Source organism: Perognathus longimembris, chromosome 13 (genome assembly GCF_023159225.1).
Source record: "Perognathus longimembris pacificus isolate PPM17 chromosome 13, ASM2315922v1, whole genome shotgun sequence".
NCBI classification, from domain to species: Eukaryota; Metazoa; Chordata; class Mammalia; order Rodentia; family Heteromyidae; genus Perognathus; species Perognathus longimembris.
In genome coordinates this window covers 15,040,882-15,068,479 of record NC_063173.1, presented here as the reverse complement: position 1 = coordinate 15,068,479, position 27,598 = coordinate 15,040,882, and the positions used below count along the sequence as shown (strand labels likewise).

Below are 27,598 nucleotides of genomic sequence, written 5' to 3'. Positions count from 1 at the left end.
TTCCTAGTTTCTGTGAGATGCTGTTTTCCTCCTTTGTGGCCCTCATAGCCTGCACTATTTCCAGTTCCATATGGCTACTGTTGTGCAGACTAGAAATGTGAACTGTTTCCTTTCCTGACCTTCAGAAGTCAGTAGAGCCTTTTTGTGTGCACATGTCTTGGAGCTACTGTTCTGCCATCTGTGATGCTTAAGGAAAGAGTTCACCTTTCCAAGTACTGAGCAACTATAAAATACAAATCCACATAGTACTGAAATTTGTAGAGTATCAATATTAATTGTAATTTTGTCAATATTTGCAGAGATTAAAACAACACCTTACCCATTATGTAAATGTACTGAGGATGTAACAATGGGCATTCAATGGAAATAACAAGATAAGGAACAATTATACTTACAGAGACTCTTAAATGTAACTGCACACCTAAATTATCTTTACACAGCTAAACTATAGTTAATAAAGGAATCAAAATTAAAAAACAAAGGCAAAACTCAAAATTCAGTCAGAAAGAAAATCGAAAGCCAGGGGATATTTGCAGTTCCTGAAGGAATATTGAAATTAAAATCTGAATCAGTGAGTGAATTGTGAGGTTTAATTCTTGAAAAAAAATACACATTTATATTCTTAAAGGAGTTCTTTTTTTGCCAGTCCTGGGCCTTGGACTCAGGGCCTGAGCACCGTCCCTGGCTTCTTCCCGCTCAAGGCTAGCACTCTGCCACCTGAGCCACAGTGCCCCTTCTGGCCGTTTTCCATATATGTGGTGCTGGTGAATTGAACCGAGAGCTTCATGTGTAGGAGGCAAGCACTCTTGCCACTAGGCCATATTCCCAGCCCTCTTAAAGGAGTTCTAATTCACAAGACTGAGAGCACTGGGTTGGGATACTGCTATGTATACTATGAAGGCAATAGAAATAGAATATTGAAATCTTCATACTCGTTTCATTATTTCCTTTTGTTTCTGCGTACTCTTTCTTTTTTATCTTTTGTTTTTTTCTTCTTTATTTTCAAAGTGAAGTACAGAGGGGATATAATTTCATATGTAAAGCAAGTACATTTCTTATGAGACACAATTTAAATGCATCAATATTAGTCATTTTTAGTATTCTATTTTGCAATGTGTTTTTGTTTTGTGGTGCACTTGGAACATACAACAAATAGTTCTGCAAGGTTATCAAATAAACTGTCACATAATGACCACCAAAATCAAGGTATTAGTTGTCAACGTTTTATCATCCCTCCAAACTCTCTAGTACTCATTGATTATAATCCCTTCCCCTCAACAAACCCCATCTATGTGCCTGATCTGTTTACTGCCAATATCACTTTGCTCTTTCTAGAATGTCATATAAATTATACCATACATATGAAGTCTAGTTTCATTCACCTAGCACAATATGTTTGAAATTCACTTGTGTTCTTGTGTCTTTTAGGTGTTCTTTCCCATTGGTAGCCAAGTAGTGTCCAGTTGTATGGACCTATTCCTATTCCTCTCTCCATTCACCAGTCTGTGGACATTTGTGTTGGTTCTAATTTTGTTGACTATGCAAAAAAGAATTAGACGCATTCATGATCATAAGTAGTTTATTTGCGCAGGTAAAGATTCTATAGAAACTGCTCTGAAATGAGGGAGGAGGTATCAAGATAAGGAATGTATTTACTGTCTTATGTATAAAATTGTAACCCCTCTGACACTTTGACAATAAATTAATTAATTAATAAAAGATAAATTGCTCTGTTGTATACTAAGAAAATATTTGGATTTATAAGAAAGTGACAAGATTTTCTATAAAACATTGAGCTCACATGTGCAGAGAGCACATGTGGCTACCAGAGGCCAGGAGGAGGGGAGAGAGAGTAGAGGACATGTGTGACATAGAAGGTAAATTTCATTTATGAAGCTGTTCAAGAAAAACTATTGTAGGACATGCTGTAGTTGATAACCACGTGCTTTGTTCATAAAAATCACTTACAGAGTAGATGTAACCATTCTCACTGCACACAAAAAAAGTGAAATAGTGCAAATATGAAGTAGCACCAGTCTCCCACTCTACAATGGAAGTGTGTGTGAACATTTCATTTAGTAGGTAATAGGAACACAAAATCATTTTAGTTTAAAACAATTTTCAGAAATAAATGTATTAAAATATGTAGAGCCATCTTGATCCTTTTCTTTCTATATAGTAGTAAATATTTACTACTTGTAGTAGATCCATTCTACTGTTTATGGGTGCGAGGTTTGCTTTTGATCCTGTTATGCATAATAAAATGGAAATAACTTAAAAACACCTATCACTTGCATTGTGCATGTAAACTAACTTGGGGCAAGGGATGGATGGGGGGAAGAATAATGGAGAAATACGATGGCATTGATCAAAATGTATTGTACTCATAGCCTGACATGGAGCTGTAACATCTGTGTACAACTACTTAACAATGAAAAAATTTAAATCTTTGGAAAATATGTGCATTTTACAATCAATTCATGAACATTTAGTTTTAATTTGCTAAAGTTCAGGGCATAAAAAAGTGGGAAAAAATCCAGCTGCTGTTTTTCAGCCTTTACTGAAGAGAGACTGAAGAGTGAGAAATGAAGAGCTGGCTGAGAGACTGAGAAGGGCCAGGCTGGAGCAGCCACAGCTGGGGCTGGGCTGTGTATCATCCTGAGCTCTGCCCACCTTCATCCCCTGGTCCAGAATACAGCGGGACAAGGACAGGCACACGTGTGCACACTCATGAAAGAGAAAGAAAGAACCTGAAGCATCTATTACATCAGTGCTAAAGGTCAGTGATGGAAGACCTGAAGTTACCAAAAGCACAGTTACCATCCTGGACAGAAGACACGGGGAGGTAGAAGGAAAGTGGCGGCCCTCATCCAGACACGAGTCCCTTGATAACTTAGAGGCTGCTTCAAGGCCTTTTGCTTCTGGGTGAATTGGTGAAACTATTTAGTCAAGGACTTTGGTAGCCAGAACATGTGGGGTGAAACAAGTCTTTGGGACTCAGAGCTAATTTAGTGTGTGATGTTTGCAGAAATGGTAGGCCCAGGGACAAGTCCGGAAGGACTCATTAAAACCCAGCTCCTAGGAGCAGCATTTTCTTAGGAGCCCATTTCACCAGGGAGCGTGAGACTATGAAGATTCCCCAAAGACAAGACCAGGATCCCTACTGCCCCAGAGACAGTGAGGATAAGCAGTGGCGGGTCTCCTTTGAGTGGCACTGCCCACTCATCTGCCTTTGAGTCTCTACTAGGCTCAACTTTTCTTATGGACTCCTGTTGGGAGAGGAGATGAAAGTTGATTACATGGACTTAAGAAAGACTCAGTCAGGAATCCTGCCAGAAGCTAAGAGAGCCTTTCTGGCAAGGAGTTTGAATGAAGACTTTCTGAGGGAATCAGGGCCTGGCTTCCTTCCGCATCATCCTGCCTGGATTCTCAGGTGATTATCTGTACCCCATCTCTTCCATAGGTAGGGCTGGCTATGAGAGTGAATAGAGGAGCATTTGACTCCTGATCCTAGTGACCGCTGTACTTGTCCACACCTCACCCTCTCAGAAGAAATACTTAAGAATCTTGAGCCTCTTCATGTCCCAAGTGAATCCAAGGATAATAGGTATGATCTGAAAGCTGTTGACTTTTCTTTTGGAGGTAAGAGTTGTATCTTTGTCTCTAGAAAGTATAGAAGCTGTGGATACAAGCTGAGAACCAGCATAAGCAAATTAGTCAATAAAATATCCTGAGTTCAAGCCTGGGTACTGGTTTTAAAAACTTGCAATACTTGCTTTTGGTACAACTGGACATTCCTGGATACCAATAGTCTGATGGGAACTTCAAATGAATAGTACCACAGATATCAGAGATAAATAGTTTAGTGAATATGTTTTTATTTCTCTTCCATGGTGCTTCTTAAGTCTTCCAAACCACTAGGATAACGCATTTATCAAAAGCAAGTTTCATGGTTAATGAATGTTTTCACATACACCACATACACAATGTTCTTTCCATTTCAATCCCTTCCACCAGGACTTTTACATTCAGTGTCATCAGAACCACATTGTTCCTCACATTACTGTGATTTGTGAGGGGGAAAACCTACTTCATGCTTGGTGCTACTGTGAGTCTCGAGTAGTGGGATGGGCTTTTGCCTTCCCTAAAATGTCTGCATTATGTACCTAACATCTTAAGTACATACCCTTCTCTAACAGAACCTGCTACCAGGCCTCCAGAGATCCCATCCAGTTTCTTGTCTTTGCTTCCACTTAATAAAAATGTTTACCACTATCTTAAAAAGTTAATTTTTTAACTATTTCTACCAACTTATAGATAAAAACAACTTCATGCATTCATTCATTTTAGCCCAGAATTACTCTTTCTTCAAAAGACCAACAGTATAACTATCAAGGAGAAGGAGATATCTGAAGACTACTCGAGACCAATTGGTCAGGACACAGTCATTCCTGTGTGGAAGAAGTGAACAACAATTTGAGACCACAAAGAAAAGGTACACATCAGATCAAGGAAAAAATGGTGACAATTGACCCTTTGAATAAACTTTAATCATAAAGCATACACCCAAGTAGATGTTAAACATAAAAGCAGCTAAAGTTTAAACCAACACCAAATTTACTATGCAATTATGAAGTGAGAGATGTTTTCATTTCTCTGAAGATATGTCTGAGTGTATTCTATTTATAAAGACATCTATGATATATTTGATGGTTAGCAACAATCAATATGTCTGTAACTTATTAGTTGAAAGATCACTATAACTCACCAAAAACATTGAGACAAATCAGAAAGCACAGAGGGAATTGAAACGTGTTTCATAGGGTTTCTGTTGGCTCCCATAGTTGGGCTGAAAATACCCAACTATTGACTAAAATCCCTTAAACAGGTTTCTACTAGACATCTGATTCTAGGCAACTAAAGAGACCACACAGAATGGAGCTCTGGAACTCCACCTTGGGAAGCGGCTTCATCTTGGAGGGCATTCTCAATGACAGTACATTTCCTGAACTGCTCTGTGCCACAATGATAGTTCTGTACACGCTGTCTCTGACCAGCAATGGGCTGCTGCTCCTGCTCATCACAATGGACCCGAGGCTCCACGTGCCCATGTACCTCCTGCTTAGGCAGCTCTCTCTCATTGACCTTCTTCTCACATCAGTTGTCACACCCAAGGCCATCATGGACTTTCTACGTGGAGATAACACCATCTCTTTCGGAGGCTGTGCCCTTCAGATGTTCCTGGAACTGATTTTGGGTGGGGCAGAAGACCTGCTTCTAGCATTTATGGCCTATGACAGGTATGTGGCCATTTGTCATCCTCTAAATTATATGATCTTCATGAGACCAAGAGTCCTTTGGTTCATGGTGATGACATCATGGATCCTGGCATCTCTGAGTGCCCTCGTATATACCAGTTACACTATGCATTATCCCTTCTGCAAAGGCCAAATGATTAAACATCTGTTCTGTGAAATTCCACCTCTGCTGAAGTTGGCTTGTGCAGACACCTCCAGATATGAGCTCATGGTTTATGTGATGGGCGTGATATTTCTGATTCCCCCACTTTCTGCCATTCTGGTCTCCTACACACTAATTCTTTTTACTATACTCCATATGCCCTCAAATGAGGGAAGGAAGAAAGCCCTTGTTACCTGCTCTTCTCATCTGGCTGTAGTTGGGATGTATTATGGGCCTGCTACATTTGTGTATGTCCTGCCAAGTTCTTTCCATACTTCCAAACAGGATAACATACTCTCCTTTTTCTACACAATTGTCACACCAGCCTTAAACCCTCTCATCTACAGCCTGAGAAATAAGGAGGTCATGGGGGCCTTGAAGAGAGAGTCCTTGGGAAATACGTAGCGCCTTCACATCCCAATGTTTAGAGCCTGCCTCTATTTCTTCTCCTCCTCAAACTGATACATTTAATTCTTCTTTAAGAGAAGACTCTGTTGGAGATGCCACATATGCTTTAAAAGCGATATTAGAAAAACAAAAACAATATATCTTGGAAAGCATGGGTCAATAGTTAAATGACAATAAAAGAATAAACGAGAAATAGAGGGAGGAAGGAAGGAAGAGAAAAACATAACTAAGAGAGCATGATATAGGAAGGAAAGGCAACAAGAGAGGAATGAATAAAGCTAAGTAAGGGCAGCATGAGGCCCTAAACAGTAACTCTTTTTCAATTTCATAAACTTTAACATTGAAATGAATACATTTACACATATACCACAAAACACACTGCAGACATCCAGTGAAAAATCAACTACCATATAAAGAAACATCACAATTAGGAAAATGTGTTTGGGCAAATTAATTCACTTTAGTAAATGTTCTTTGAGCATGGTTAATATATCCCAGGCACATTTTTTTTTTGGCCAGTCCTGGGCCTTGGACTCAGGGCCTGAGCACTGTCCCTGGCTTCTTCCCGCTCAAGGCTAGCACTCTGCCACTTGAGCCACAGCACCGCTTCTGGCCGTTTTCTGTATATGTGGTGCTGGGGAATCGAACCTAGGGCCTCGTGTATCCGAGGCAGGCACTCTTGCCACTAGGCTATGTCCCCAGCCCCCCCAGGCACATTTTTGATAGCTAAGGATATAGACCTAAAGCAGAAACATTTCATGATATTATGGTGGTATATTTTAACGTGACCTTCAGTTCTAAGTTTAACCATTTCTGAAAGTAGAAAATGTGCATATTTATAGAATTATTTTGTTCATGCTGGACAAGAAACCCACAGCTTATACATGCTTAGCCAGTGCCCTAGTAAGAGACATATACATTTGTGAGTCAGAAAATAGTATAATAATATATTGAAAATAAGGGTGAAGCATCTCGATTTAAAAATACCTTTAATTTAATAATGACTATGTACTGCATGTAAGCTTCAGTTAATAGGGTAGAGAGACTGAAGATGGGAATAACTGTGTGACAGCCCTACAAAATAAGGATGAGGTTAAAAGAGAGCAACATGGGAACCTGTCATATCCTTGGTAGGATATTTAAACTTTATAATATAGGAGTTTGCATACCAAGACTGTAATGGCTCCTTAGTTGCAAATTTAAAATAATATTTCTCAATATGGTGTGAAATATAGAAAATCATCTGTGAATTTCTATTTAAAATAGGCCTCATAGGATTCCTAACACAATAAAAAAAAAATCTGCTGCTGTTTGGGGCAAAGAAGAAATTGTAACAAATGAAGTATGTAAAAATTAGCTCAAATGTGAATCTTGTTTAGACTGTAATCTAATGTAATAAGATGTTTTATGTTATTTCCATGTTCTACATTTCTTTGAATTAAGATAATACTACTTGTTCTCTCTCCTTCCCTCTTTCTCCCCATGTATATATAAAAATATGTATACACATACAGACATATGTATATGTGTATGTATATGTATATCTCAGCAAAATATTTCTGCTAAAGTCCATAAGATAAACTTCTCAACTCCACTGTTATGGCATAAAAGCAATCACTATTAGGACAAAAACGAATGCCTCAATAAAATTTCACTACAACAGTAAGGTGGTGAATCTCACCTCTGTCATTCTAGATGTATCTGCTTTCCAATCCCTGCCATTCAAAGCAATGAATCCTTAATCTCTGAGTTTACAGGTGAAAGACATTTTTTCACATATGGAAATGCTAGATGAGGGATGGAATGGCAGGTGTATGGACCCAAACTGGCAAAGATTTATTCTTTTGGGGATTTCAAAGATGTCTAGTTTGGTAACATTCACCAAAAGGTAAAGACAAGATTGTTCTTCAGTGATAGGTCTTGTGATTTAGAAGGGGTGCAAATTACCCAGGCTCACATGGAGTAACACATTGAATCCCAGTCCCTTGTCCCCATACTTGCTAAGGGGGATAAGATATAAGAAGATAATGTATCTGGAGTAGATAACATGACACACAGCTTTATTTTTAGTCATTTGAAAGTATTAGTCATTATTATTTATTTAGTAATTTGAAAATACTCTAAGGGAATTCATAATTAGGGTAGTAATTTGGTTTTTAGTAGAAAACTACATTATTGCAGGGTTTTTGTTGTTTTGTGATGGTACTGTAGGCTTGAACTCAGCTGAGCTCTGTCCCTGAGCTTTTGTGTGCTCAGGGTAGCTCTCTACCACTTGAACCACAGCTCCACTTCTAGCTTTGAGGGATTTTTTTGGTGGTTTAGTGGAGATAATAACCTTGCAGACACTCCTGCCTAGTCTGGTTTTGAACTATGATCCTCAGATCTCAGCCTCCTGAGTAGTTAGGAACACAGGCATGAACCGCCAGCTCATAATAGAGTTTTGAAAATATCATAGCAATATTAGAGACTCTAGTTATAAACAATAGGTTATTAAGGAAAACCTTAATGTCTTTACATGAAAATATTGAACTTCTTTTAACTAAGATATTGGCATGCTCCTCAATATGTATACACAAACACACACACACACACACACACACACACACACACACACACTTTCACATTTACATTCAAAGGATTCTTAGGGATTTTTTTTTTTGCAGTAGAATGAGAGAATAAAGTAATTTAGTAAACTAAGGCCATGAAAGAAAAGTTTTCTATCATGATTAATATGATGAAAATAAAACAAGGTAACCTGTTTGGGTTTGGGTGCATGTTACTGAGACTAGCAAGTTCTTTGGCAAGGTAATATTTAAACTAAGTTTAAATGATGAGGTGTGGTGAGCCATGAAGATTTGGCAAAGAAACACTGCAGATATACAAGAAAAGCTAACTGGTACTAAGCAAGGATGATTATGAGCTGAGGATTGACAGCAAGGAGGTCAAGACTGGGAGCTGGTAAGTTTCAGATGTGGGCCAAATGTGTGGTTGAAACTATATCATGTGCCTCCTTGTTGCTAATTGACATGATCTGATTCATTTTTATGGAGGTCAAGTGTATGCTGGCCAGCAAACTGAACACAGCAGGACAAGACAGAAAAGCCAGGACCTTTTTTTTAAGTATTGCTAAGCAACAGATAAGGGATTGTGATGACTGGGACTGAAGTACAAATGCAGAGAAGAAGAAAAGTGTACTTCATAGGGAATCTATTTCATAGATGGGATTATATTCACAGCAAAGTTTGTACCCTGAAGCAGCAATGAAGATGAGAAAACAATATTTATATTTATGTTTTCATTTCACACTTGTACATATGCTATGGCTGATTTAGAATAATAAAATAAGAGAACAGATATCAAGGAAATAAATGGGAAAGAAATTGCTTTGCTTATGCTTGAAATTCCTATTGTACATGGAAAGTATATATAATTTTCCCTAATAATATATAACCCCCTGAAAAAATGCAAATGGTCAGGTTATTGGACATTAATAACATGTAAATGGCATTTAACCTAGTAACTCCATGAAACTACTCAGGAGGAGGGTCTTAGTTGAGAAGAAAAGGGTGCCTATTCAAGTTACCTGTAGAACTTCCAGATCCATAAAGAGAAAGGGATCCAAAACAGTGAGAGGGGGTGAAGGGAAAAGGGAAGTAACCAGGAGCCTGTGGTGTTCAGAAGCCAAGAAAAGTTTCCAGAGAATGGTTGATTGTTTTGATGTTGATGAAGGGCTAAGAAAAGAGGTGATAGAGTAATCAATATATCTAGCACATCAACAATGATCTATAGAAAGAGAAGAGCACCTGTTTGGGTTGAATTTTATATTTAAATAGAAGATTAACAGAGCCGAAAGTGGACATAAAATACTTTTTAAAAATTCTTTTCTTGTAAAGAGAAGCAGAAAGCTGTGACAATGGTCAAAGAAAATATACTTGTGTCATTTGGAGAGAGCTTTATTATGGGTTATTTGGTTTATGGTACAGGATTGAAAAAATAGTGTTTCAGAGAGAAAATATTTTATAAGAGGAGAAAATTGGGAAGGTCGGGGAGATTGGGGCACCCATATAATAGTGGATGTTAGTACTGGTCAACAGTGGTTTAAAAAAGATGAAATAGAGATGCATTTGTGTGATAAATTCAAAGAGGGCAAGGAAAGATCGTCTGTGGCTCTTTTCATATTCTACATGAAGCACTAGATTAGATCCTCTGATGAAATCAATGTCTGAAAGGGATTCTTTTTTAAAGAACTCATTTCTAAAAACTCGGTTTGTCATCCTTGACTGGTGAGGACATTGATGGAAATGCCAGGCTGAGGAGAAGTGAAGAGCTGGATGTAAGAAGAGACAAACTGAGTGGGGCGATGACACCTGAGGGCTGGAGCTGGGTCTGCATCCTGAACTCTGCACAGCGCCATCCTCCTGTCTCAGGTACAGAAGGAGAGGCACATTTTTGCATGTTTCACAGGGAAAAGGCAAGAAATAGAGAAGCACCCTTTACATCCAAGTTACATTATCCAAAGGTCAATAGAGGGAGACCTGAAGTTATCAAAAGCACACCATTAACACCTCAAGCAGGTAACATCACAGAGAATAGACATGGATGTAAGCAAAGAGTGGCACACTAACACAGACATGAGTCTCTATGTATCTTAGAATGATGGACAGGGACCCAAGCTACTGGGACACAAGTGGAAGCCATTTCTTTGGTCAGGGCATCCTTACCCAGATCAGGAGGGACAAAACCACTCACCAAGTCAGACCTAATTTCATAGTGATGTTTGCTAAAATGAAGTCCACAGCACCAGCCCAGGGAGACTCATTAAAATCCAGAATCAGGAGAATGTTTCAATGGGAGCCCATGTCACCAGGGAGGTGGAGACGGTGACAAGTCCCCCAGGACAAGGCCAGACTCCCTACTGCCTCTGACAATGTAAGGGTAAACAAAGAAATGTTCCTTCCAGTATCCCTGAGCATTCTCCTTCCCTAAAGTCCTACCAGGCACTTCTCTCTTTAGACTCCAGCTGGGAGGGTATATGAAGATCAGGGGACATGGACTCATCCATAATCAGTGCAGAGCTGGGAACACAGATTGGATGAGGACATTCTGGGGGACTCAACTTCTGGCTTCCCCAGCCACCTGCCTGGATCCTCAGATGACGATCTTCACCCATCCCTCAACTCAGAGAGGACTGGCCATGGTGGAGACCACAGGTGCCCTTGACCCCGGATCCCAGTGACAGCCATGCACACCCACACCCACACCCACACCCTCAGAAGAAGCACCTTCTCTTTCCTCAGCACCTGCAGCCTCACCTCACAATGACTCCCAGAGCACAGGATGTGATCTGAAGGCTGCATCTTTCCCCCTTAGAGGTAAGGTGACATCTTTGTCCCTAGAAAGTGTATGGAGCTGGTGAATCTTGGGTAACAAGACCAACAGAAAAATAATAAAAAGTATAGTTTCAAATTATAACTTTATTGTAAAGAGCAAGCATTTCCATGAAATATAACTATTGCTCTTCTAATAATCTCAACATCTGAGGACAGCTACCCATGGGAAGCTCACCCTTACTGAACTTCCTTACACCACCACTTTATAAGAACGAGCTCATGCTCTGTATACACAATGAATGTTTACTGGCCTCTCTCTCTCTCAGATGATAGAAGCAGCAGATATGTGTGTATATGTATAAACACATATGTGTATAACGTGTATGTGTATACATGTAGGTGTCTATATGCATTAACATATGAAAGAGATAAACAATGTAGTGTATACTTGTCACTTTGCTTCCATAGTCCATTTTAGGTACATTTACAAAGAACAGGCCTAGTGGAAGATCTCACACACACAGGGCATGCACTATGTTGTTCCAATTCACACTCTTCCAACAGTATTATGATTTGTATCCAGTGTTATCTTAACAGCATACTTCCAGTAGTAGTAAGATTTGTGAGAGAAAAGAATCTCTAGTTTATGCTCAGGGTGTTGCTGTGAATCTTAGGTAGTGAGATGGCTTTTACCATTTCTACAACATTTGAATTGTGAACCTGATACCTTAACTGCATACCATTCACTCCCAGAATCCACTACAAAACCTCCAGAAAACCCATCATTTCTTGTCTTTGCTTCCACTGAGTAAATATTTTACCACTATTGTGAAATTTTAAATAATTTTGTACTGTTTCTACCAATTTATTACTTAAATGTATCTCATCCATCCATTTTACTAGCCCAGAATTACATTTCCTTCATCAGAGCAACAGTATTCCCATCAAGGGGAGGAGTGACTTTGAAGACGGCAAGAGACCAAGTGGCCAAGACCTAGAGATTCCTATGCGGACAAGCTAACAACAAAACAGATATTGGATCAGGGGAGAACATGGCAAAGAGTTTTGCATGAATTAAATTTTTCAAAATCAAATATAGTCCCAAGTAGATTGTAACCATGGAAACCCCTAAATTTTAATCCAGTGCTAGATTGTTTGCATAATTATGAATCCAGGGATGTTTTCTTTCTCTTTAGGTAGTGTGTCTGAGTATATTTCTATCTGAAGCATTATATATATTATATACTTCCTGATTAGCAATAATCAATATGCCTCTACTCTGTTTTATTAAAGAATGATAATTCACTGAAAACATTCAGAAATCAGAAAGCAGGTAAAGAACATAGGGGATGAATAGATATCCTGTGAGATTTCTGTTGGCTCCACTAGTGAGCCTGAGTCTATTCAAATATTAACTGAAATCCCTTAGAAAGACTTCCACTGGATAGCTGATTCTAGGCAACACAGAATGGAGCTCTGGAACTCCACCTTGGGAAGTGGCTTCATCTTGGTGGGCATTTTGAAGGACAGCAGGTTTCCTGAGCTACTCTGTATTACAATGATAGCCCTGTATATGCTGGCCCTGACCAGCAATGGGCTGCTGCTCCTGCTCATCACAATGGATGTGAAGCTCCACGTGCCCATGTATCTCCTGCTTAGGCAGCTCTCTCTCATTGACCTCCTCCTCACATCAGTTATAGCCCCCAAAGCCATCATGGACTTTCTGCGAGGAGACAACACCATCTCTTTTGGAGGCTGTGCCCTTCAGATGTTCCTTGAACTGGTGCTGGGTGGGGGCGAGGACATCCTTGTGGCTTTTATGGCCTATGACAGGTATGTGGCCATTTGTCACCCTCTAAACTACACAACCTTCATGAGTCCAAAAGTCCTTTTGTTTATGGTGATGACAACCTGGATTGTGGCATCTCTGAGCGCCCTCGTATATACCAGTTACACTATGCACTATCCCTTCTGCAAATCCCGTATGGTAAATCATCTGTTCTGTGAGATCCCACCCCTGCTGAAGTTGGTCTGTGCAGACACCTCTACATATGAGCTCATGGTTTACTTGATGGGTGTGATGTTACTTATTCCCACACTGGTTGCTATTCTGGTCTCCTATGCACTGATTCTCTTCACTGTGCTCCGCATGCCCTCTAAAGAGGGGAGGAAGAAAGCCCTTGTCACCTGCTCTTCCCACCTGACTGTGGTTGTGATGTATTATGGCCCGGCCTCATTTATATATGTGCTTCCTATGTCCTTCCATAGTCCCAAACAGGACAACATCTTCTCCTTTTTCTACACAATTTTCACCCCAGCCTTGAACCCCATCATCTACAGCCTCAGAAATAAGGAGGTCACGGGGGCCTTGAGGAGAGTCCTCGGGAAACACATCCTTTCCTCACACTCCAGCACTTAGAATCTCTGTTACTATTCCTTTTCTCCATCAGATTGTCACATTTACCACTTCTATAATAATAGACACTGTTAAAGATGTTACATATACCTTTCAAATGGTTATTTCTTATTTTTTTTACTGTAGCTAATATATTCATAGTCACTACAATGCAGTGAACTGGAAGGGATGACTGTGGGTTTAGCATCCTCTCACTCAAAAAGAACTTGGGGAAGTCAAGGTGCGAAGCCATCTGTAAGGCTCACTCTGGTTGAATGGTTTGCATCATCTACACTACAAGGTAGCTAGAGAATCCATCATTCTATGATGAGTAGACAATATGGCATAGAACTCAGAAGTCTGCAGAAGTCTTTTTACCCAATCTCTATGACTTACTGCAATTCATCTAGTAGCCTGTCAGACCTTACCAATATATGTAATATACACCCAAATCTAAGCATGTTGCCATGCATCTTGTTTTATTTTCATTATAATTTATCTTGACAGAAAACTTTCCTTTTTATGACTTAATTACTTCATTCCTAACCAATTCTACTTCCAAAACCTCTCTCCAAGAATCAATGAATGTGTGTGTCTATTTGTACATGCATGTGCACATCAGTCTGTTCTTCAATAGCAAGCATATTCAACTGATGTAAGCCTTGATTTAGAAAATCCTTTTCAAAAGAACTTCCTAAGAAAAAGCATCAATCATGTGCTCAATGGTTGCTGCTTCTGATAAAGACACACACACATAAAACATTAACTATAACTGACAAACTACCTAGTCACATTCAAATTATTCATATGACATAAATTTGTACTAACATTTAGCATAATCAGAACAATATAATATTTTAGGATTCAGGTTTCATATTAAGCAATTATGTGGCAGATGCCTAACATCACATTTATTTATTTATTTATTTGTTTGTTTGTTTGTTTATTTATGCATGCATGCATGCCCGTCCTGGGGCCTGAACTTGGGGCCTGAGCACTGTCCCTGGCTTCTTTTTGCTGAAAGCTAGCACTCTACCACTTGACCCACAGCGTGCCACTTCTGGCTTTTTCTTTCATGGATGTGGTGCTGAGGAATTGAACTCAGGGCTTCATGTATACAAGGCAAGCCCTCTACAACTAAGCCATATTCTCAGCCCCACATCACATTTAAGGCCTTACACTTCCCAATCAGGATAGGAAATGGATCTCTATATTACTGTAACTTTATTGCTTACAAGACTAATGCCTCTGGTTTAATAAGGTTAAGTATCACAACCCACACTAGTGAAGTATGTGTGCTACATTACATTCTCTCTTGAGTTCTGTGGTCCAGCAACTGACCACAGACTTTTCACTATTACTCAGTCTGCCACCATATAATGCAGAGGAAAGCATCACCGAGTACCCATAGTTGAGAAACACTTGTTCTACATGAATATATGGAAACAGTAAATGTGTAACTGCATTAAAAATGAAAGGGTACTAGTCTAAATATATATAGAAGTTATCTCATGGAAAGGGGCTTTCACAAGTTTTGCCAATATCTAGTCTAGTCAGTGGATTCACTTGTAGAAAGAACCCTTATTCACTTTGGTAGCTACATATAAGCATCAGATTATATATGCGATTTTAAATGGTACATCATATGTTTTCATGTATATACAATGTAAAGTATTTGACTGGGATTAAATATGTTCGTCTCAAATATTTACCAATGACCTTTCATTATGATTCTTGTCTTGTTCCAGTACTAGGTTTTGAACACACAGTTGCCACTTGCAATTTACCTGATAGTCCAACATTGGAGCTCTATTTCTTGAGCCACACCTCCACTTCCTATCATTGCATCATGGTACAAGCCTTCAGAATCCTTTCAATCTTCTTGTGAATTCTCTGCCCATTACTCCTATCTAAGGTGTTTCTACTATGGAATAGCACATTAGACCTTCTCGTTTCTATCTAACCCCATATCAATACTCCTGAACAAGAGTTCTCTATCCTCTACCCTCAATTTACCAAGGCTCTGGAAACCACTGTTGTTTTTTCAACTTCAAAAACATTACTTAAATAAAAACATTTATTATAAATGAAGTAGTTGTAGTACCAATTTACTTGGAAGAAAATTAAAAAGCACCAAGAAAACAATGTCCAAAGTTCCCCAGAGAACAAGACCCTCTTCAGAACAGCATAGCATATTGAAGTATTAAATAAATTAAATGTTGTTTCACCCCCCCTTTTCAAATTTAAATTTATATATAAATGATATATGAAATATACATGGTATATGGTATCATGGTATCATGTTATATTTTGATAAATTTGTGCATTAAATTTTTAACATTTTCATTGTTATTATAAATGTGATATACAGAGGGATTACATTACATAAGTCAGGTAATGACTATGTTTCTTTTTGGACAAAGTCACCCTTTCCTTACTCTCTCCCAGATTTTCCTATGTGGTTGCATTTTATATGTTTAAATACAATCCCACACCAAGGAAGTACTCCCTTTGCAGTTGTAGCAACATAATAAGCTCAGGAAACTAAAAAGGAAATTTTTATTCTGATTATATGACTTTTATCAAGAAGAATGAAACACTGATGTTTACTTCTATTTCCAGTGAGACAAAAATATACTAATAACATGTTACCCACGGCTCCCTCTTATGGAATCATATTCTCATAGTATTTTAATTTTAAGCACTATGCAATAATCCCATGTGAAATATGAAACACAAATACACACAAAGCTAATGACATTTGTCTGGCACACCAGAAGGCTCAAACTAGGCAAAGGGTGAACATGGCACAAATACCTGGAAACCATGACAGTAGCTTATTAAACAAAAGTATCTCACTCATTATTACCCTTTTACAATTTGTCCAAATCTCTGAGCCCTAATAAGAGAATCTTTATGAAACTATCATCGTTGGTTCTTAAATTGATTCAATATGAACAGAAAGTTCAGCATCCAGGTCCAAGTGGGTGATAACCTTTAAGAACCTGTCAAGCAACGAACTATCTGGCAAGATAGGGACTACGTTTGAAAGAGAACAGAAATCCTACTCACACTGTTGGCTCACACCTATAATAATCCCAGCTGTTTAGGAAGCTGAGATGTGAGGTCATCATTCAATGCCAGCCAGTGCAAGAAACTCTGTGAGACTCCAGTTTACCACCAAACCGCCTTTAGTGGAGCTGTGGCTCAAGGAGTATAGCACCAACTTCGAGCTGTAAAGCTGGTGAAGGACAACATGCAGGGCTTGAGTTCCAAAACCAGTATCATCACACACACACACACACACACACACACTCACACACACACACACACACACAGAGTGATAGATGATAGATACCTAGGTAGAAATATTAAATGGTGAAATTTCTGGCCTAGAACATACCCACTGAAGAGAGCAATTCACACATCCAGTCACATTCTCATACTACTCTATTAAAAGATTCACTCTTCACTGTAGTGTTTGTACCATGATTAAATTTGAGTCAGACCTTGACTTTGAAGTGGAATTAACTTTAAAAGTCCGCTGGGATCTACCTAAAGGGTAGAATGTGCCTGAAACATGCTTTACCAGGACTGTCCTCTACCCACCAAGAACATCTTTATTCCTCTTGTTGTATGTGAGGAATTCAGTACTGAGGAATATTTGAGAGGGGAAGAAGGGGAGAGTATTGTCTGTTTGGGGAATGTGGAATGAATGGAAAAGGATATACATGAATGTGGCAACTCCACAATACATGCCAACCATAGCCTGATGAGACAACAGGTCATAAGTGTTTTCTTTCTCCCCTCATTTCAGGACACTTCTGTTACAGAGGTGATAATTACTGTATAGATTAGGATGGTCTCAGTGAGTGAGACCTTGTGACCTAAGCTAGAGAAAAAGTTAGAACATGACCCTCACCATTATTAGAGAACACAAAAGATTTAGCCTTTACTTCTTTAATACAAAAAATTAAGAGCATGTACTGTTTGCACAGTAATATTTGGGAGTACATACATTTTATAATAAATATGTAAAGCTGTATTGTTCAGTTTTTGAGTGTCGAGGGTAAAAGGATAAGAAAACACAAGTAGCTATTTTCCAGCCCTGACTGATGATGAGAAGGATTGTAGAGAGACTGGAGACTGAGAAAGGAAGAGCTGGATGAGAGAAAAGAAAGGCATGAAATGAAGCAGTGACAGCTGAAAGCTAGAGCTATGTCCTCATCTCCGCTGTCCAGATCCATCCTCTGGTCACAGAACACAGAGGGATAGGCAATGTGTACACACACAGAGGGTAGATGTGAAAAACAAAGAACTTGAACACCATCCATTTCATCCTGTTACCTGTTCTAAGTCAGTGAAGGAAGAACTGAGGTTACCAAAAGCACAGCTAAGCTCTCCAGCAGGAGACCCAGGGAGGTATGAGGAGAACGGCAGCCCTGACACAGACACGAGTCCCTTTGTCCCTTTGTACAGAGGATGGGCAAGGGCATTGTCAGCTATCCAGTTATACACACCATCTGGTGAATCAGGGAGATAGGTTCCAAGAATATACGGGACAAAAAAGTCCTCAGGACTGAGTCAACCTAGTTGGGTGATGTATGCAGAACTAGCAGGCCAGGGACAAGCCCTAGAGAATTTGTTAAAATCCAGTTTCCAGAAGTATTAACTTGGGAATCCATGTCAATAGGGAAGATATGATTATGATAAGTTCCTCAGGACAAGGCCAGAATCCCAACTGTCCCAGATAAACAACAAGGAGCAAAAATGGTGGGTCTCCTTTGAGCAACCCTGCCCATTCTTCGTGCCCCAAATCCTGCAAAGCTCATGTTTATCATGGATTCCACCTTGCAGGGCAGGTCTGAGTACAGGAACTGAAGACCCAGGCATACACACTGCTCACCTGTGAAAGGCAATGGATAGGGGCATTATGAGCAGTCACATCCTGAGTACCCCAGCCAGCTGCCTGCATTCTCAGCTGATTGTCTACACTTATCCTTTTCTTTCCTCACAGAAGACTGCTATGGTGGTGACAGGAGGAACCTTTGACTCTTGGCCCAAAAATCAGCCACGCATATCTACACCCCATCCTTAGAAGAATTACCTCCTCTTTTCTCAGCATCTTGAACCACTTCAAGGCCCAAATGAATCGCAGGACTTTGGGTGTGGTGTGGTCTGGAGGCTTTAACTATCTTTGGAGGTGAGGCCTTTGTCTTTTATCCCTGTAAAGTATATGGAGGTTTTGAATCTAGAGAAACAAGGGCGAAACTTCCTGTTCTGCTCTCAGACTGCCTAGTTTCTCCGGCTTCATAGCTACTCACTCACATTTGTGCTCTAGCCTCTAGGCTCTACACATTTTACCATTTAATATTTTTATGTATCTATCATCTATCTGTGTGTGTGTGTGTGTGTGTGTGTGTGTGTGTGTGATGATGATAATGATACTGGTGTTGGAACTCAGGCCCTGCATGCTGTCCTTCACCAGCTTTACAGCTCAAAGTTGGTGCTATACTCCTTGAGCCACAGCTTCACTAATGGCTGTTTAGTGGTAAACTGTAGATAAGAGTTTCACAGTTTCCTGTACGGGCTGGCATTGAATGATGACCTCACATCTCAGCTTCCTGAGCAGCTGGGATTATTATAGGTGTGAGCCAACAGTGTGAGTAGGATTTCTGTTCTCTTTCAAACGTAGTCCCTATCGTGCCAGATAGTTCGTTGCTTGACAGGTTCTTAAATGTTATCACCCACTTGGACCTGGATGCTGAACTTTCTGTTCATATTGAATCAATTTAAGAACCAATGATGATAGTTTCAAAAAGATTCTCTTACTAGGGCTCAGATATTTGAACAAATTGTAAAAGGGTGATATTGACTGAGATACTTTTGTTTAATAAGCTACTGTCATGGTTTCCAGGTATTTGTGCCATGTTCACCCTTTGCCTAGCTTGAGCCTTCTGGTGTGCCTGACAAATGTCATTAGCTTTGTGTGTATTTGTGTTTCATATTTCACATGGGATAATTGCATAGTGCTTAAAGTTAAAATACTATGAGAATATGATTCCATAAGAGGGAACCGTGAGTAACATGTTATTAGCATATTTTTGTCTCACTGGAAATAGGAGTAAACATCAGTGTTTCACTCTTCTTGATAAGTCAAATAATCAGAAGAAAAATTTGCTTTTTTGTTTCCCTGAATTTATTATGTTGCTACAACTGCAAAGGGAGTACTTCCTTGGTGTGGGATTATATTTAAACATATAAAATGCAAACATATAGGAAAATCTGGGAGAGAGTAAGGAAAGGGTGACTTTGTCCAAAAAGAAACATAGTCATTACCTGACTTATGTAACTGTAATCCCTCTGTACATCACATTTATAATAACAATAAAAACGTTAAAAAATTTAATGCACAAATTTATCAAAATATAACATGATACCACTTATAATGTATATTTCATATATCATTTATGCATAACTTTAAATTTGAAAAGGGGTGAAACAACATTTAATTTATTTAATACTTGAATATGCTGTGCTGTTCTGAAGAGGGTCTTGTTCTCTGGGGAACTTTGGTCATTGTTTTCCTGGTGCTTTTTAATTTTCTTCCAAGTAAATTGGTACTACAACTACTTCATTTATAACAAACGTTTATTATTTAGGTTATGTTATTGAAGGTGAAAAAACAACAATGGTTTCCAGAGTCTTGGTAAATTGAGGGTAGAGGATAGAGAACTCTTGTTCAGGAGTATTGATATGGGGTTAGATAGATATGAGAATATCCAGTGTGCTATTCCATAGTAGAACCATCTTAAATAGGAGTAATGGGCAGAGAATTCACAAGAAGATTGAAAGGATTCTGAACACTCGTACCATGATGCAATGATAGGAAGTGGAGGTGTGGCTCAAGAAATAGAGCTCCAATGTTGGACTATCAGGCAAATTGCAAGTGGCAACTGTGTGTTCAAAACCTAGTACTGTAGCAAAACAATAATCAAAATGAAAGGTCATTGGTAAATATTTGAGATGCATATATTTAATCCCAGTCAAATACTTTACATTGTATATACATGAAAACATATAATGTACCATTTAAAATCGCATATATAATCTGATGCTTATATGCAGCTACCAAAGTGAATAAGGGTTCTTTCTACAAGTGAATCCACTGACTAGACTAGATATTGGCAAAACTTGTGAAAGCCCTTCTCCATGAGATAACTACTGTATATATGGAGACAAGTACCCTTTCATTTTTAATGCAGGTACATATTTACTGTTTCCATATATTCATGTAGGACAAGTGTTTCTCAACTATGGGTACTCGGTGATGCTTTCGTCTGCATTATGTGGTGGTAGATTGAGTAATAGTGAAAAGTCTGTGGTCAGTTGCTGGAAAACAGAACTCAAGAGAGAATGTAATGTAGCACACATACTTCACTAGTGTGGGTTGTGATACTTAACCTTATTAAACCAGAGGAATTAGTCTTGTAAGCAATAAAGTTACAATAATATAGAGATCCATTTCCTATTCTAATTGGGAAGTGTAAGGCCTTCAATGTGATGTGGGGCTGGGAATATGGCTTAGTTGTAGAGGGCTTGCCATGAGTACATGAAGCCCTGAGTTCAATTCCTCAGCACCACATCCATGAAAGAAAAAGCCAGAAGTGGCACGCTGTGGGTCAAGTGGTAGAGTGCTAGCCTTCAGCAAAAAGAAGCCAGGGACAGTGCTCAGGCCCCAAGTTCAGGCCCCAGGACGGGCATGAATGAATGAATGAATAAATAAATAAATAAATGTGATGTTAGGCATCTGCCACATAATTGCTTAATATGAAACCTACATCCAAAAATATTATATTGTTCTGAATATGCTAAATGTTAGTACAAATTTATATCATATGTATATTTTGAATGTGACTAGCTAGTTTGTCATTTATGGAGTTAATGTTTTGTGTGTTTGTGTCTTTATCTGTTTATATTATACAGAAGTAGCAACCATTGAGCACATGACTGATGCTTTTTCTTAGGAAGTTCTTTTGAAAAGAATTATCAAAATCAAGGCTTACATCAGCTAAATATGCTTGCTAATGAAGAACAAACTGATGTGCACATGCATGTACAAATAGACACGCACATTCATTGATTCTTGGCGAGAGGTTTTGGAAGTAGAATTGGTTAGGAATGAAGTAATTAAGTCATAAAAAGGAAAGTTTTCTGTCAAGATAAATTATAATGAAAATAAAACAAGATGCATGGCAACATGCTTAGATTTGGGTGTACATTACGTATATTGGTAAGGTCTGACAGGCTACTAGATGAATTGCAGTAAGTCATAGAGATTGGGTAAAAAGACTTCTGCAGACTTCTGAGTTCTATGGCATACTGTCTACTCATCATAGAATGATGGATTCTCTAGCTACCTTGTAGTGTAGATGATGCAAACCATTCAACCAGAGTGAGCCTTACAGTTCGCTTCGCACCTTGACTTCCCCAAGTTCTTTTTGAGTGAGAGGATTCCAAACCCACAGTCATCCCTTCCAGTTCACTACATTGTAATGACTATGAATATATTAGCTACAGGAAAAAAATAAGAAATAACCATTTGAAAGGTATATGCAACATCTTTAACAGTGTCTATTATTACAGAAGTGGTAAATGTGACAATTTGATGGGAAAAGCAATAGTAACAGAGATTCTAAGTGCTGGAGTGTAAGGAAAGGATGTGTTTCCCAAGGACTCTCCTCAAGGCCCCCGTGACCTCCTTATTTCTGAGGCTGTAGATGATGGGGTTCAGGGCTGGGGTGAAAATTGTGTAGAAAAAGGAGAGGATGTTGTCCTGTTTGGGACTATGGAAGGATATAGGAAGCACGTATATAAATGAGGCTGGGCCATAATACAGCCCAACCACAGTCAGGTGGGAAGAGCAAGTGACAAGGGCTTTCTTCCTCCCCTCTTTAGAGGGCATGCGGAGCACAGTGAAGAGAATCACTGCATAGGAGACCAGAATAGCAGCCAGTGGGGGAATAAGTAACATCACACCCATCACAAAAAACATGAGCTCATATGTAGAGGTGTCTTCACAGGCCAACTTCAGCAGAGCTGGGATCTCACAGAACAGATGATTTACCATCCGGGATTTGCAGAAGGGATAGTGCATAGTGTAACTGGTGTATACGAGGGCGTTCAGGGATGACACAATCCAGGTTGTCATCACCATGAAACAAAGGACTCTTGGAGTCATGAAGGTTGTGTAGTTTAGAGGGTGACAGATGGCCACATACCTGTCATAGGCCATAAAAGCCACAAGGATGTCCTCGCCCCCACCCAGCTCCAGTTCAAGGAACATCTGAAGGGCACAGCCTCCAAAGGAGATGGTGTTGTCTCCTCGCAGAAAGTCCATGATGGCTTTAGGGGCTATAACTGATGTGAGGAGGAGGTCAATGAGAGAGAGCTGCCTAAGCAGGAGATACATGGGCACGTGGAGCTTCACATCCATTGTGATGAGCAGGAGCAGCAGCCCATTGCTGGTCAGAGACAGCGTGTACAGGACTATCATTGTGACACAAAGTAACTCAGGAAACTTGCTGTCCTTCAAAATGCCCACCAAGATGAAGCCACTTCCCAAGGTGGAGTTCCAGACCTCCATTCTGTGTTGCCTAGAATCAGCTACCTAGTAGAAGTCTTTCTAAGGGATTTCAGTCAATATTTCAATAGAGAATAGACTCAGGCTCACTAGTGGAGCCTACGGAAATCTCACAGAATATGTATTCATCTCCTATGTTCTTCCCCTGCTTTCTGATTTGTGAATGTTTTTAGTGAACTATCATGAGTCACATAAACAGAGTATAGGCATATTGATTATTGCTAACCAGGAAGTATATAATATATATAATGCTTCAGATAGAAATATACTCAGACACACTACCTAAAGAGAAAGAAAACATCCCTGGATTCATAATCATGCAAACAACCTAGCACTGGAATAAAATCTAGGGTTTTCCATTGTTATAATCTACTTGAGAGTACAATTTATTTTATAAAATTTAGTTCATGCAAAACTCTTTGCCATGTTCTCCCCTGATCCAATACCTGTTCTGTTGTTAGCTTGTCCGCATAGGAATCTCTAGGTCTTGGCCACTTGGTCTCTTGCAGTCTTCAAAGTCACTCCTCTCCTTGATGGGAGTACTGTTGGTCTGAGGGAGCAAATGTAATTCTGGTCTAGTAAAATGTATGGGTGAGATACATTTAAGAAATAAATTGGTAGAAGGAGTACAAAATTATTTAAACTTTCATGATAGTGGTAAACTATTTACTCAGGGGAAGCAAATGCAAGAAATGATGGGTTCTCTGAAGGCCTGGTAGTGGTTTCTGATAGTGAAGGGTATGTAGTTAAGTTCACAATTCAAATGTTGTAGGAATAGTAAAAGCCATCTCACTACCTAAGATTCACAGCAACACCCTGAGCATAAACTATAGATTCTTTTCTCTCACAAAGCTTAGTAATACTGGAAGCATGCTGTTCTGATAACACTGGGTACAAACCATAATACTGATTGAAGAGTGTGAATTGGAACAACATAGTGCATGCCCTGTGTGTATGAGATCTTCCACTAAGCCTGCTCTTTGTAAATGTACCTAAAAGGGACTATGGAAGCAAAGTGACAAGTATACACTACATTGTTTAACTCTTTCATATGTTCATGCATATAGACACCTACATGTATACACATACACACATACATGTTATACACATATGTGTATATACATATACCCACATATCTGCTGCTTCTATCATCTGAGAGAGGCCAGTAAACATACATTGTGTATATAGAGGATAAGCTCGTTCTTATAAAGTGGTGGTGTAAGGAAGTTCAGTAAGGGTAAGCTTCCCATGGGTAGCTGTCCTCAGATGTTGAGATTATTAGAAGAGCAATAGTTATATTTCATGGAAATGCTTGCTCTTTACAATGAAGTTATAATTTGAAACTACACTTTTTATTATTTTTCTCTTGGTCTTGTTACCCAAGATTCACCAGCTCCACACACTTTCTAGAGACAATGATGTGACCTTACCTCTAAGGAGGAAAGATGCAGCCTTCAGATTACACCCTGTGCTCTGGGAGTCATTGTGAGGTGAAGAGGCTGCAGGTGCTGAGGAAAGAGAAGGTGCTTCTTCTGAGGGTGTGGGTGTGGGTGTGGGTGTGCATGGCTGTCACTGGGATCCGGGGTCAAGGGCACCTGTGGTCTCCACCATGGCCAGTCCTCTCTGAGTTGAGGGATGGGTGAAGATCGTCATCTGAGGATCAAGGCAGGTGGCTGGGGAAGTCAGAAGTTGAGTCCCCCAGAATGTCCTCATCCAATCTGTGTTCCCAGCTCTGCACTGTTTATTGATGAGGATGAGTGCATGTCCCCTGATCTTCATATACCCTCCCAGCTGGAGTCTAAAGAGAGAGGTGCCTGGTAGGACTTTAGGGAAGGAGAATGCTCAAGGATACTCGAAGGAACATTTCATTGTTTATCCTTACACTGTCAGATGCAGTAGGGAGTCTGGCCTTGTCCTGGGGGACTTGTCACCGTCTCCTCCTCCCTGGTGACATGGGCTCCCAATGAAACACTTCTCCTGATTCTGGATTTTAATGAGTCTCCCCGGGCTGGTGCCCTGGACTTCATTTTAGCGAACATCACTATGAAATTAGGTCTGACTTGGTGAGTGGTTTTGTCCCTCCTGATCTGGCTAAGGATGCCCTGACCAAAGAAATGGCTTCCACCTGTGTCCCAGTAGCATGGGTCCCTGTCCATCATTCTAAGATAGAGTCTCATGTCTGTGTTAGTACCCAACTCTCCTCATACATCCACATACCTCTCTTACTCCCTCCCTTCCTCCCTCTTACCCTCTTTACCCTCCCCCTTCTCTCTGTGGTTGAGAGATAGAGAGGAGATACAGTGATAGAGAGACAGAGAGAAAGAGACAGAGAGAGTGACAGAGAGGTAGGGAGAGAGAAAAAGAGAGAAAGAGACAGAGACAGAGAGACAGAGGGAGACAGAGAGAGACAGGGTACTGCTATTCTGTTATTGGAACCCAGGGCCATGATGCTATCTTGCTATCTCTCAGCTGGTGCTCTACCACTTGAGCCAAAGCTCTACTCATGGCTGTTTGATGATGGTTAAGGAGAGATAAGAGTCTTGTGGAGTTTCTTTCCCACGATAACATTGCAAGGTGATCTGAGATCTCAGCTTCCTGAGTTGCTAGGATTCCAGGTATGAGCCACCCGTCGCCAGCAGGATTACTGTTCTCTTTCAAACTTAGTCTCTTTCCTGTAAGGAAACTGTACTCTTAGAAGGTTATTAAATGTTATCACCAACTTGGACATGGCCATTGGTCTTTGTGGAACATTTTGAATCAATTTGATAACCAGTGACAATAGTTTGATAATGATTCTCTATTAAGGCTCAGAGAGGCACAAATTATTAAAAGGGTCATATTGATGGAGATAGATTTGTCTGATAACTAACTACAGTAATTTTCTGGTATTTGTATCATATTCATCCATTCCTAACATCAGCTTTCCTGTGTGCTCTGACAGGTGTCATTAGATCTTGTATTTGTGTATTTGTGTTTTGTATTTCACATGAGATTGTTTCATAGAGCTTACAATGCAAATATAAGAATATGATTCTGTAAGAGGGAGTCATGGTTGACATCTAAAATTTTTAGTATATTTTTGTCTCACTGGAAATCAAAGTAAACTGTGTTTCATTCCTCTTGATAAAAACAGAAGAAACAGAACAAGAGTGAGCTTTTCTGATTTCCTAAGATTCTTAGGTCCCCATAGCTGTAAAGGGTATTCAAGTTGGGTGCGATTATGGTCCTTGAACATTTTATTGTATTATTTTTATAATTATTTTTATTTTTATTTATTTTTGAAAAGCTTGGGGTTGGACTCAGGGCCTCAGCACAGTCCCTGGCTTCTTTTTGCTCAAGACTAGCCCACTGCTTCTTTAGCCACAGCACCACTTCTGGCTGTTTTCTATATATGTGGTGCTGGGGAATTGAGCCAGGGCTTCATGTATGTGAGGCAAGCACACTTTGCACTAAGCCATATTCCCAGCCCTGTCCTTAAACATTTTAAGAGGCACAACATGACTTAAGAGAAAACCTAAAAGTCAGTGAGGTAAGGGGTGACATTATACAAAAAGGACTGTTTTCATTATCTGGCTTATGTAACTGTAACTCCTCTGTACATCACATTTATAATAATAAAGTTTCAATTTTAAAAATGAATGCACATATTTGAGAAAAGCAGCAGAAGAAAACAAATTATTTTTGTGACTAACTTATATGTGCTATGCTATTGTGAAGACCTTGTTCTCTAGAAAATTGGTCAATGTTTTCCTGGTGTTTTTAATTTCCCTCCAAGTAAATTAGACCTATAATTTCTTTATTTATAACAATAAAGGAATTTTTCCTTACATAATGCTATAAAAGTTGAAAATACAACAGTGTTTAATAGAGCCTTGGTAAAGTAGGTGTAGGGGGAAAACAGAGAACACTTGATCAGGGGTATGGAGATAGAGTTAGATAGAAACAAGAATGTTGAGTGTGCTATTCGAGTAGAGTGACTATAGATTGGAGTAATGGGCAATGTATTCACAAGAAGATTGAAATGATTTGAACACTTGTACTATGAAGCAATGAGAGGAAGTAGAGGTGTGGTTCAAGTGGTAGAGCTCAAGTGTTGCGTTACCAAATGAATTGAAAGTGGAAAGTTCCATTGTTTTCAGTATGTGAATGCTTAGAGTCCTGATTAGTTAATGACATCCAAGTGTAATTAATTGTGTTTTACTCTCCATGGGTTAACTTGTAGATTCATATACATATTCTTGTTATTACAAGTGAAGGAGAACATGCAACTTACGTTTCTTTGGGTCTGGTTACTTCACTTAATATAATTGTTTTTCAAGTATATACACACTGAGAACAAAGAGGATATTCTTAGGAGAGGAT

At 39.4% G+C, this 27,598-nt stretch overlaps 2 protein-coding genes and 1 pseudogene across 2 annotated transcripts; 2 read left to right on the top strand and 1 right to left on the bottom strand.

The window, feature by feature from the left end:
* Positions 1–4,935: 4,935 nt before the first annotated feature.
* On the top strand, positions 4,936–5,888 carry LOC125361764 (annotated as a pseudogene).
* Positions 5,889–12,666: 6,778 nt separating this feature from the next.
* Positions 12,667–13,617, top strand: LOC125362412 (olfactory receptor 2AG1-like). Its single transcript, XM_048361261.1, has one exon. It carries the CDS (start codon positions 12,667–12,669, stop codon positions 13,615–13,617), a length of 951 nt encoding a protein of 316 aa, XP_048217218.1.
* An 8,671-nt stretch (positions 13,618–22,288) lies between these two features.
* On the bottom strand, positions 22,289–23,239 carry LOC125362411 (olfactory receptor 2AG1-like). Its single transcript, XM_048361260.1, has one exon. The coding sequence runs from the start codon at positions 23,237–23,239 to the stop codon at positions 22,289–22,291; it is 951 nt and encodes a 316-aa protein (XP_048217217.1).
* Positions 23,240–27,598: the final 4,359 nt, after the last annotated feature.

Excerpts from the sequence above, each read along its gene's own strand:
- LOC125362412 (XM_048361261.1), top strand. The coding sequence starts at position 12,667 with ATGGAGCTCTGGAACTCCACCTTGGGAAGTGGCTTCATCTTGGTGGGC.
- LOC125362411 (XM_048361260.1), bottom strand. The coding sequence starts at position 23,239 with ATGGAGGTCTGGAACTCCACCTTGGGAAGTGGCTTCATCTTGGTGGGC.